This window comes from Tasmannia lanceolata, unplaced genomic scaffold, assembly GCF_043159265.1.
Source record: "Tasmannia lanceolata isolate RefF3 unplaced genomic scaffold, GAP_Taslan_0.1 ptg000018l, whole genome shotgun sequence".
NCBI lineage: Eukaryota > Viridiplantae > Streptophyta > Magnoliopsida > Canellales > Winteraceae > Tasmannia > Tasmannia lanceolata.
Genome location: NW_027518695.1, coordinates 31806150 through 31818459, shown reverse-complemented (window position 1 = coordinate 31818459; position 12310 = coordinate 31806150). Strand labels below are relative to the sequence as shown.

Sequence of the window (12310 nt, the reverse complement as noted above, 5' to 3'; positions counted from 1 at the left end):
TAAAGGAAAAATATCCAATGGGGGACATCAAAATACGAGAATTGCCAAAGGGGGGCACAATTTTGAAAAATTGTTAGAGGGATGAAATGGGGGTTATCAAGTCTGGGGTTATCAAACTCTCGAAAGGGGTTCTTTAACAATTTTTTCAAAAGTGTGTCCCCCATTGGCATTCTCGTATTTTGATGTCCCCCATTGACAATTTTTCCTTTTCTAAATTATCACCGACAATATCCACTCTTTTTTTGTAATGGCACTTCACACCTTATTAATGCATTTTTAACAATGAGAGTATACTATCAAGAGGATGACCATGCAAACTGTTGGGAAGTTGTCTTGTTTCCCACGGCAAAAGTTGCCGAAAATAACTAGGTTACTAGTTATGAGTTTTTATGGAAAACTAAAAAGAGAAAGATGCACTTTTTAGGCTTTGTAATACCTAAGTATAAAAATAGTCTTTTCTCTTGAGAGTGGAAACGTGCAAGACAAGAGAGGGGAAAGAGAAAAAGAGAGAGAGAAAGAAAGAGAAGAGAGAGAGAGAGAGAGGAGAAATAGGTTTTCTTTCACTTTGGTTTCTTCTTGGGGTCCTCTTGGGTTTCTTCTCGGGGTTTTCTCTTGGGTTTTTCTCGGGTTATCTCTTGTGTACGGTCTTGGGTGTGAGAGGCAAGGAAAGAGTTTTGGGTTTTGGGTTTTGTTTTAAATCCATTGTAATCCTTGTATATTGTTTTCTCATAGTGGAAGATCGTGTTTCTCGCCCTTGGAGTAGGCTTGGCCGAACCATGTTAAATCTTAGTGTTAATCTTGTGACTTGTTTATTTTACATTTCCATTAAATTTGTGCACGATCAGATTGGATATTCCTGGCGAATTTTCTCAACAAGTGGTATCAGAGCTCAGGTGCAGCGATCGTCGAGGTCGGGTGGAGTGATTGTGGGTGTTGTGGTTGGATCGCGATTAGAGCGATCTTCGGGAGTAGAAAGATTGTGCAAGAAAGATTCTCGTTTGAGGTGGAGTGTTACACCGAGAAGTGTGAAGTAATATGAGATGGTGGTAAAATAGAGTTCTACCTAGTTCAACATCGACAGATTTGACGGAAAGGGCAATTTCACCCTATGGCAGATGAGGGTGAAGGACATCCTAGTTCAACAGGGGATTATCTAAGGTGTTGAAGGAAAATGATGGGAAGCCTGAGAAGATGAGGGATGCCGAGTGGGAAGACATTGAGTTGAAGGCGGTCAACACAATTCGACTATGTCTAGCAGATAGCGTTATGGAAGAAGAAGATGCGCCTAAATTATGGGAGAAGTTGGAAAAGCTTTACATGTCAAAAAGCTTGGGCAACTGGTTGTATCTGAAGCGGCAATTGTACGGGTTGAAGATGCAGGTAGGCGGGGATCTTCTGGAACACATTACGGTGGTCAATGGGCTTGTGGATCAACTCCGTAAGGTTGATGAAAAGTTGAAGGAAGAAGACAAGGCCCTTTTACTTCTTACTTCGCTTCCTGATTCGTATGACAACCTGGTGACGACTTTATTGTATGGTAAGGATACAATAAAGTTAGAGGAAGTCAAGGCGTCACTCTTATCGAATGAGATGCGGAAGAAACCTGTTCTTAGTGTAAGTGAAGAACATGGGTTGGTTGTTCATGGTGGGAATCAAGGAGGAAGGTTGTCTGACAGGGGATCTGGTAAGGGCAAGTTAAGATCCAGGGTCGACGGAAAGGGCGTGTAGTGTTACCATTGCAAGGAATATGGCCACATCAAGCGGGATTATCCAAAGCGAGCTGACCAGGTGGACAATGGTACTACGAATACTGTGGTCGCGGTAACAGATGAACAACGTGAAGAGTTTGGAAATGTTCTCACAGTCTCTACAGGTAATCACACTTCTCCTCATGATGGGTGGATTTTAGATTCAGGGTGCTTTGTTCATGTATGCTCCAGGAGGGAATATTTTGATACGTTTCAGGAGACAAGGGCAGGTGTAGTGTCCTTGGGTGATGGGTCTACTTGTGACGTCATGGGAGTTAGAACGGTAAATATCAAATTGTTTGATGGAGTGGTTTGTACTTTGGGTAGTATGGCGTATGTCCCAAAGATACGGAAGAATCTAGTATCACTTGGCCGTTGGACTCCTGGGTTGCAGGATTTTAGCTGCAGGTGGAGCCATGAAAATCACAAGAGCTTGTATGGTTCTGATGAAAGGAGAGAAGTGTGGTGGGTTGTATCGTTTAGTCGGGGACACAGTGACTAGTGTTCCCAAGATCTCGATGGTTAGTTGAAAAAGGAGTGGTAGCGCGTGCACACGTAGTGTCTCTTTCGCAGTTGGTGCAGAGACAGGTTTCCAAGTTGCAGACGATGGTGAGAGGATGACAATATCTGCATTGGGGAGGATGGATCGAGATCCCTCTCCAAGGTTGACTGGATGAGTCAACAGGTTGGCAGCTACACATGTGCATTGGCCATGTTGATCGAATCGGGAGGAGTCAGAACCAAGGTGATTCGAGGGTGTGTAGCTGGTACTTTGGAAGGCCAATGGTGGTTTACGGCAAAAGCGGACCGGTGGCGGCATCAACATAAAATCTTCAGGTGGCTGGGAAACAAGCCAAGGTGGAGATTGTTGGGAAGTTGTCTTGTTTCCCACGTCAAAAGTTGCCGAAAATAACTAGGTTACTAGTTATGAGATTTTATGGAAAACTAAAAAGAGAAAGATGCACTTTTTAGGCATTGTAATACCTAAGTATAAAAATAGTCTTTTCTCTTGACAGTGGAAATGTGCAAGACAAGAGAGGGGAAAGAGAAATAGAGAGAGATCAAGGAGAGAGAGAGAAAGAGAGAGAGGGGAGAAACATGGTTTTCTTTCACTTTGGTTTCTTCTTGGGTCCTCTTGGGTTTCTTCTCGAGGTTTTCTCTTGGGTTTTTTCTCGGGTTATCTCTTGTGTACGGTCTTGGGTGTGAGAGGCAAGGGAAGATTTGTGGGTTTTGGGTTTCGCTTTAAATCTATTGTAATCCTTGTATATTGTTTTCTCATAGTGGAAGATCGTGTTTCTCGCCCGTGAAGTAGGCTTGGCTGAGCCACGTAAAATCTTAGTGTTAATCTTGTGGCTTGTTTATTTTACATTTCTGTTAAATTTGTGCTTGATCGGATTGGATTTTCTCGGCGGATTTTATCAACACAAACAATATTATCTTGATCTAGGGTGACGATGAACTCTAGACTCTTACATGGCAACATGTATGTGAGATCAAGACCATTGACCTTGCATGAGCTTTATGGCGATCCTACTGGTCTTGGCCCTGTGTCAACCGGACATCCCATGCATCAGATAAAAGAGCTTTTAGGGATGCAATTTGGGTCGGGCTCGACCTGAACCCGATTGATTCAGCCCAATTTCGGTTCAGGTTGGGTTGATTTAATTTCAGGTTGGGTTTGGGTTAAGGACTTGAACAAGATTTAATTTGGGTTGGGTTAGGGGTAAGGCCTTGGAGAACCCGAACCCAACCTCCATCCGTTAATTTTATCCTGTTTTTCAAAATGCTAGGGCCACGTTTTTCACTATTTTTCTATTTTTTCCCGAGCATAACTTCAACCTGACTAGTCTCAACTTGACCCAATTTGGGAAAAACGGGTTAGATGACTTGAGTGAGGGTTTTGAAATCTAGAGGTGGGTTTGGTTAGGATTGTCAATCCTCGACCTCATACTCGGGTTGGGCCCGAGTTTAGGATAAGGGAATACATCTCGGGTTGGGCTAGGGTTGGCCTCAACGCGACCCAACCCGCCCGAGTTGCAACGGATTAGCTTCTACAAGTGACCTTTTTTGCAAATCTATTCTGTTTTTATAATGGCAATCTACAACTTTATTAATCACTTTTCCAGTCGGTTATTGTGCCATTATTGAAACATTCAATAGGAGTGCGGATAACATCTCCCAGAATATAAACATCACAATCTAGGGGGGCCGGGCTGAATAGAATTCCCACATGCACTCATTCATGAAATATCTTACGTCACCTACAATTGGGCCCACCTCCACATTGTCCATACACTCCCTAAAACGAGCGTGAGTGTACCTTTACACGTGGACCCCGGGGCTGTATATAAATTACCCTTCATCTCACTCAAACCTCTAACCATTAGACAATCTATAGCTCCTTGTACAGTAAGAAAACCAGCAAAAATGGACGATCAAGATCTTACTAATAGCCTCCACGTGGACACATCTCGACCGGTCCTGGGGTTCCCTCTCGGCATGGCTCTCCTCCTCATCATCATATTATGTATCAGTGGCTCCTTCTGTTGTTGTTTCCATTGGGACAAGCTTATGTCCCTCTATCGTTCCTTTTCATCCGATTTGGAAACTGATACAGTTACAATTCAGTCGCCCTCTAAATCCACACCGGTACAAATGGTAATTTCTCCCTTTTTTTAAAAATTTGTTTCCTTAACTAAAACTACAATAAAAAGGGGAGAGATAAATCTATATCTTTAATCAATCCCTATGTGTCTTTCTCTCTCTAACCTAGAGGAGAGAGAACGACACATGCGGTCGATTTAAGATATTTGGGGGTCGATTTATCACTGCCGTATAAAAATTAGTTTTACTTCTCTTTTGATTATTTTTTTTGAATGGTAATAGTAACTTCATTAAAACCAACCTTGGACCGAGGAGGACCCAAACATTACAAAGAAGAATCGGGCATAAGAACAAAAAATAGAAAAACAGCTGAAGTGGGAGGAAGTCGAAAAGCTCCATTTCTTTTGTTTAGATTATAATAAAAACGGCGGTCATTTCCCATTTTTGGAAATTTGATTCTTCTTTTCTTTTGTTAGTTATTATATTAGTTTTTTGAGATTTGAGGTTACTTGGTAATCATTTTTTCTTTTATTTTTAACGATTAAATGATGTGAGGTTTTATGTGGCGTATTTTTATTTTGCTTTTTTCTATTTTTAGATGGATTTTTGTAAGGCTTAATTTATCTTCGTGAAGTGTGCTTAACCTCCTTTTTTCCGAGGAAAGTTTAAAATCAAGAAAAGAGTGCCAGTATTAAAACAAGGGGCAATTAATTATTGAATAACAATAGATTTTTTTTGTTTTCTCATTGGGAGATATATCTGTGTTTTATGTTTTGCGATTTGGGAGATAATATCTGCACCCTTGGTATAATAATGGCATTCCTCTCTTTTTTAACTCTTTTATAATTAGCTGTTAGAGGCTGTATATCATAAAGTCCACTATTTCTCAAAAAGTAAGTGACGCCCTCTCCATAGAATGATCTCAACCGTTCACTTGTGGGGCCACAATATAAATAGGATGTAACCCGTAAAATCATCTCCCTAGATGATCCTAGCCCCGTAACTCCCCATAAGTAAATAAAGAGAGGAGTGCCATTATGAAGGCACGGTAGGTAGAACTTATCTTTCATTCTATGTTGCAGTACGTACTAACTTATTCCCATAAAATTCCTTGTAGTGGGTAAAAGTTACATTGGCACTACCCTGATGATCCTGGCCCTTCAATTGATGGATTTCACGTGGACCATTGCCCACTTAAACACAATTGGTTGAAGTCTTAACAGTGATATAGCTAGCGGGCAAGGGTCAAAAGGCGTGCAAATATTGTTATGCTCTTTGTTTTCAGTTAATCAACACAAGAAATTTCTCTAACTATTTCTAATTATTTGTTTATTCAGGATGCAAAGAAGAAACAGAGCCAGCCCGTTTTAATGCCCGGAGATCAAATCCCAACGTATATTGCTAGGCCTTGCCCCTGCGAGCCTTCGCCGCCGCCTGAAAAGATCACGGTGGTGGTGCAATTGCCACCACCACCGCCTTTGTAGTTTGGTGCATCGAATTGTGGCCATTTTAGTGTATATTATGAAAATATAATTAAAATACCTTTTTTTTTCCAATTTATATATAGAAGGTAATTATCATTTTCAAATTTTGGCCTAGCTAGTAGTTTTTTTTATTTAATACTTAATACAATTACCCAGTTGAGAGAGAGAGAGAGAGAGAGAGAGAGAGAGAGAGAGAGAGAGAGAGAGAGAGAGTACATGAATGTCTTATTCTGAGAGTACATGAATGTCTTATTCTGGACCAGTATAGAAATCCTTGGATAGGCTGTTCCCGGGATGGCGGGATAGGCTATCCATCTTGGATAATTTTATCTCGAAATTATCTTACCAGGTTTTCACTACTTTTGTTTTGTAATATTTTATTCATAGAAGAAACGATGGCATCATCAAAGGAGGATAACAAGTCTACCTAGGCTCCTTTTCTTTCGACGTAAAATGGGTGTTTGGTTTTACACCCATTTTACGTCGAAAGAACGGAGTGCAATGATAAACTAAACCTTGCACCGAGAAAAGGCCCTATATCAAAATTTAAAGGGGACTGATAACCGCATTACCATGTTTAGATAGTAACAATACTCCTAGATTGTTTGTCATGGAATCCGTGGAAAAGAAAAGGGAATCTTATGGAATCTAGTCCTTTTTGGTAACTATTTTGGGGATTTTGAAAGAAAGAAAAGACAAGGTTTTATGAAGATCTGCAAAAGGTCCATTGTTCGCATTATAAAATAATAAATTGCACTGAATCGTATCACCTCTATATTCTATGTGGTGCCCGGTCTTTTCTTTTATAACTGACTACACAAGATTGTGGTTACAAGATATGGTACAAGTTGTTACATGGGATATGGATTACATGAGAGATAACATGAGAGTTTTAAATTCAAAAGACTATTGCCTCTCAATTCAAATTCAAAACACACGTTATCTTCTCCTATGAAAGTGGTGTGCTAGAATCTTTTGGAGATTGTAGATGACGTGTTTCAATATGCCCCCTCAAGCTCAACGGCCCATTTTGGACGTTGAGATTGGACCTAAGTGAGGAGAAACGAACACACAAGAGTGGTTTCGTCAGAATATCGGCCACTTGATCTTTTGTAGAGATGAATCAGACATCAAGATTCTGCTGAGCAACCTTCTCGCGAACAAAGTGAAAGTCAATTTCCACATGTTTTGTTCGAGCATGAAAAACCGGGTTGGCAGTGAGATAGACGGCACCAATATTGTCGCACCATAATATTGGTGATTGATGAATGTAAATCCCAATTTCACGAAGAAGAGATTGAACCCATGATAGTTCGGCGGATGCATTTGCAAGTGCTCGATATTCCGCCTCAATGCTGGATCGAGCCACAGTAGCTTGTTTGCGTGAGCTCCAGGAGATTAGATTAGGGCCCAAAAAAATGGTATAACCACTAGTTGACCTTCGATCATTGGGGCAGCCAGCCCAATCCACATCGGAGAATGCACTAAGTAACAGTGAAGTTGAGCGATGAAATGAGAGACCCATCATAATTGAATTTTTAAGATACCGAAGTATGCGCTTGACGGCAGTCCAATGTGTGGTGGTTGGACCATGCATGAACTGGCAAACTTTATATACGGCGAACGAAACATCTAGCCGAGTCAAAGTTAAATATTGGAGAGCACCAACCACGCTGCAATACTCGGTTGGATTCTGCAATGGTTCACCCGAATGGCGAGTGAGTTTCTCCGATGATGACATAGGTGTTGAAACAGGTTTAGCTGCTGTCATGTTAGTCCGCTTCAAAAGATTGACAATGTATTGCCGTTGAGATAGAAACAATCCTTTAGAGTGAAAAATGGTCTCAATACCAAGAAAATAATTCAAGTTACCCAAATCTTTGACAGAAAAATCGCACTTTAATTCTGTGAGTAGTTTGTTTATGGCATCATTGCAATTACAAGCAATGACAATGTCATCCAAATAAATAAGAACCAAAATATGAATTCCTTGGGCATGATAGATAAATAACGAGGTGTCGTCTTTCGAATTAGAAAAGCCGAGCTCGAGTAATCGGGAACTCAATTGAGAGTACCATGTACGAGGGGCTTGTTTTAAGGCGTATAGAGCTTTGCGTAGTTTACACACATGAGATGGGTATTGTGGATGAATAAATCCAGGAGGTTGAGCCATGTAGACATCCTCTTCAAGAAAGCCATGTAGAAATGCATTTTCAATATCAATATGGCGAATAGACCACCCGTAACCAACTGCAAGTGAGAGGACAGTCCGTATCATAGTGGGTTTAATAACCGGGCCAAAAGTATCACCGAAATCTATTCCCGGTTGTTGGTTAAACCCTTTTGCAACAAGACGAGCTTTGTAGCGCTCAATCGAGCCATCAGCATGACGTTTGATTTTGAAAATCAATTTACAACCAACAATGTTAAAGGAGGAAGAGTTAGGTACGAGTGTCCACGTTCGATTATGCATGAGAGCATCAAACTCAGTGTTCATAGCCTTGTGCCATTCTGGAAATTTGGTGGCTGATGAAAATGATGTGGGCTCCACTTCTGACAATGATTGGGTAGCTAAAAGAGCCTTGGGTAATGAATACCGAATAGAGCCATCCGTAAATTCCTTGGGTTTGGTTATATTATTGCGACGACGAGTGATCATTGGATGAGATGAAGGTGGAGGAAGAGATTGGAACACTGGAGGTTCAACAGATGTGGTAACTGTTGCAGAGGATGGTGTTGGAGAAGACAAGTTGAGAGCTTGATCATGTGTTTGAGAGTCGGATGGGACAGTCATTGCTTGTGTTTATGGTGTATCAATGGCATATGGCATGACAAGTAGGAGAGGGTTTGGAGTTGATGATTTGGGATCCATAGACTATCTAAATGGAAAAACTGATTCGTAAAAGACAACATTACGAGATATATAAACCCGACCCATAGCAACTTCAAGACATTTGTATCCTTTGTGTGTATGACTATACCCCAGAAAAACACATTGTTTTGATCTGAAATTCATTTTATGTGAATTGTAAGGTCTTAGATATGGCCACCATGCACACCCAAAAACTTTAAGAAAATCGCAGTCTGGCTTTTTATTAAAAAGGAGTTCAAGAGGAGTTCGGTTAGATATTACTGGAGATGGTAACCTATTAATTAGAAAAGACGCTGTGTGACAAGCCTCATCCCAAAATTTTTGTGGCATTGAGGAATGAGCTAGTAGAGCAAGTCCTGTTTCGACAATGTGTCGATGACGCCTTTCAACTGAGCCATTTTGTTGATGTGTATGTGGGCAAGAAACAGGATGAGTTATGCCAATTGAATCGAACAACCGATGTAAGGATCGGAATTCACCACCCCAATCAGTTTGCATTACTTTTAAATTTTTATTGAATAGACGTTCAACATGAGCAAGAAATTTTAAGAAAACAGAATAAACTTCAGATTTATTACTGATGGGAAATATCCAGATGAACTTACTAAAGTCATCAATGAAACTTACATAATAACGATTACCAGAAACAGATAAAACAGGGGATGGACTCCAAACATCCGAAACCATAAGATCTAAAGGACTAGTAGAAGTAGACGAGGACAAAGAAAAAGATAGTTGATGATTTTTGGCTTGCTGACAAGCATCACAAATCACCAATCTTTATTTTTTGCAGTAGGCAACTTATTGCGGTAGATGATTGAACGAACAGTGCGAAGAGCAGGATGACTGAATCTGTTATGCCATTGATCCACAACAACATGTTCACCAACGAACAATGACAGACTTTTGGAGATACGTGAATGAGGAGGAAGATGGTAGAGACCATGATCACTCGGGCCTTGGAGGAGGCGCTTCCCCGAACGCCGGTCCTTGATAAAAAAAATAATCAGGGTGAAATTCAAAATAGACATCATTATCACGAGTAAATTGGCTAACCGACAGTAAATTTTTGGTTATAGAGGGAACATAAAGAATTTGATTTAAAGAAAATGACGAAATAGGAGTTCGAAGATTGGATGAACCAATATGAAGAACAGGTAGAGTTGTACCATTACCCACAGGAATTTGCTCCGAGCCTGTATACTCTTTCTGAGTTGTGAGGTTGTTAAGATCTGCTGTGAGATGATTGGTCGCCCCGGAATCAGGATACCTGTTGTGGTCTACTTCCATACTAGGAGCCGAAGCATAAGCATCCATGGGAGTAGAGTGATCTCCTTGGTATGCATGATTGAATCGATTGTAGCAGTTGATGGCACTATGACCAGCTTTGTCACAGATTTGGCACATTATGCGTCCCGATTGATTCTGACGAGAAGGTGGAGTACCACGACCGCGCCCCCTTCCTCGATAATGATTTGATGCCGGAGAGGAATACGTTGGATGTTGTGAGTTGCCTTGAGACAATCCTCCCGAACAATTGTTGCGATTATTTTGATAGGGATGTTTTACAGCAACATTGGCCGAATGTAATGAAAGTTCTATAGTAGTATTGTGACAATCCAGGCAAAGTTCATAACTCAGAAGATGGCCATAAAGATCATCAAGGGACATCGGGTCAACTCGGGTAGTGACAGAGGTGACAAAAGGGCCATATTCAGAACTTAAGCCAGCAAGAACATAAGACATAACCTCGTAATCCTGAAGAGGTTGGCCGGCTACAGCTAAGGTTGTAACTAAAATTTTGACTTGTTGAAAGTAATCGGCAATGTAGAGATTACCCTTCTTGAAGATAGAAAGTTGATATCGAATTTGCATAACCCGAGCTTTTGACTGTGAGGCAAACATTCGCTCTAATGTGGTCCACATTGCATGAGAGTTGGTGAGGTCAATGACATGAGCAAGAATTCCCTCGATGAGGGTGGAGATCAATGCACTGAGTATCATCTGATCTTGTTGATACCAAGTGAAATATTCTGGGTTTAGAATTTCAGCGGCTTCACCGCTACGTAGGTGGTTTGGGTTTGGTATAAATTCCAGTGGTTGTGGCAAGGAGCCATCCACATAGCCATAAAGGCGTTGCCCACGAAGATAAGGTAGGAACTGAGCCTTCAAAAGAAGGTAGTTATCACGATTGAGACGAATGGTATGAAGGTGGTGCAAGTTGCCATGAGAGGAGGTGGATGTGGTGAGGGAAGAGACATTTGAAGTGGCATAGTTGGTGGAAGCCAATGAAAAAAAAGAGACGTGAGTCTAAGAAAGCTCTGATACCATATAAAATAATAAATTGCACTGAATCGTATAACCTCTATATTCGATGAGGTGACCGGTCTTTTCTATTTATAATTGATTACATAGGATTGTGGTTACAAGATATGGTACAAATTGTTACATGGGATGAGGATTACATGAGAGATAACATGAGAGTTTAAAATTCAAAAGACTATTGCCTCTCAATTCAAATTCAAAACACACGTTATCTTCTCCTATGAAAGTGGTGTGCTGGAATCTTTTGGAGATTGTAGATGACATGTTTCAATACGCATACACTATGATTATTTCCCTAGGCATTTTCTGGGCCAAGTCGCTTCCTTGCTTTAGATTCATCTCAGATTCCAATTTATGGCACAGATGGCAAGAAATTTGCTCAAGTGATGAGCTAAGGGATGCTCCTTGCCTTAGGTGGTCTCCTTCTGATCCAGGTATGTTTAAGTTGAATTTTGATGGCTCAAGTCTTGGAAACCTGAGGCCCGCTGATGTTGGAGAGGGCTTCTAAGGGATGATAAGGGATCTGTAAAGTGGGCTTAATCTAGCCTTGTTAATTTAAAAGTGAATTTTTTGGTTAGCTTTATTTTTTTTATTTTGAAAGATGTAGTGAGGACAAATTTGTAATTTTGTGTCCATGGGAATGTTGGTCATTTTGCCTAGCTTGCACATGTGTGGACTACACATGTTTGCTCCATCTTCTCCCATTGCCTACGTATTTCAAATTCAAACCCTTACTTAGAACTCCAAACACAGCACTTCCCTAAGCATTTAAGACACTACTTTCCCATGCCCACTACCACTTACCTAAGCTATTTTCTCTTTACTTTCCATAAACTAAGCCTATTCTCATAACTTCAATTTGTAGAGATTCTCCACTAGCAAGACCTCCTTGAAGACCTCCATTGAAGCTCTTGTGTGCAAGCTAGTGTTTGAAGAGAAGGCCAACTTTTCCATATTTTCTCCTACTTTTGAAGGTTTCTTCTCCCTTTCTGTTCTTGTCTTGTATTGTGTTCTTCCATCATATATATTGGATTACATCTTGTCTGGGCATTGTTCTTCTTCTACTTTGGTTGTTGATTTTGGGCTATTGTAAACTTTGGTTTCACTCTTTGAGGAGAGGATTTTCCGGTGTTACGAAATTCGTCTTTCTCTATATGGTATCAGAGCCACAAGGGTGGTCGTTGGTGCTTGTCTAGATATCCTTGGTGAAGAAGTTCAATCGGTGCTTTCAAGATGGATATGTGGAGTCTTATATTGTGGGAGAAGATTTATGGGAG

The 12310-nt window shown here is 40.7% G+C and overlaps 1 protein-coding gene and 1 non-coding gene across 2 annotated transcripts; one reads left to right on the top strand and one right to left on the bottom strand.

Annotated features, from left to right (window-relative positions):
* The first annotated feature begins 4142 nt into the window (after nucleotides 1-4142).
* Nucleotides 4143-5932, top strand: LOC143849301 (uncharacterized protein At5g65660-like). The gene is made up of 2 exons (XM_077358287.1): nucleotides 4143-4406; nucleotides 5690-5932. Exons 1-2 carry the CDS (start codon nucleotides 4176-4178, stop codon nucleotides 5834-5836), a joined length of 378 nt encoding a protein of 125 aa, XP_077214402.1. The 5' UTR covers nucleotides 4143-4175; the 3' UTR covers nucleotides 5837-5932.
* A 4404-nt stretch (nucleotides 5933-10336) lies between these two features.
* On the bottom strand, nucleotides 10337-10474 carry LOC143852082 (small nucleolar RNA Z247). Its single transcript, XR_013236662.1, has one exon. It is a non-coding gene; the product is annotated as a small nucleolar RNA Z247 (small nucleolar RNA).
* Nucleotides 10475-12310: the final 1836 nt, after the last annotated feature.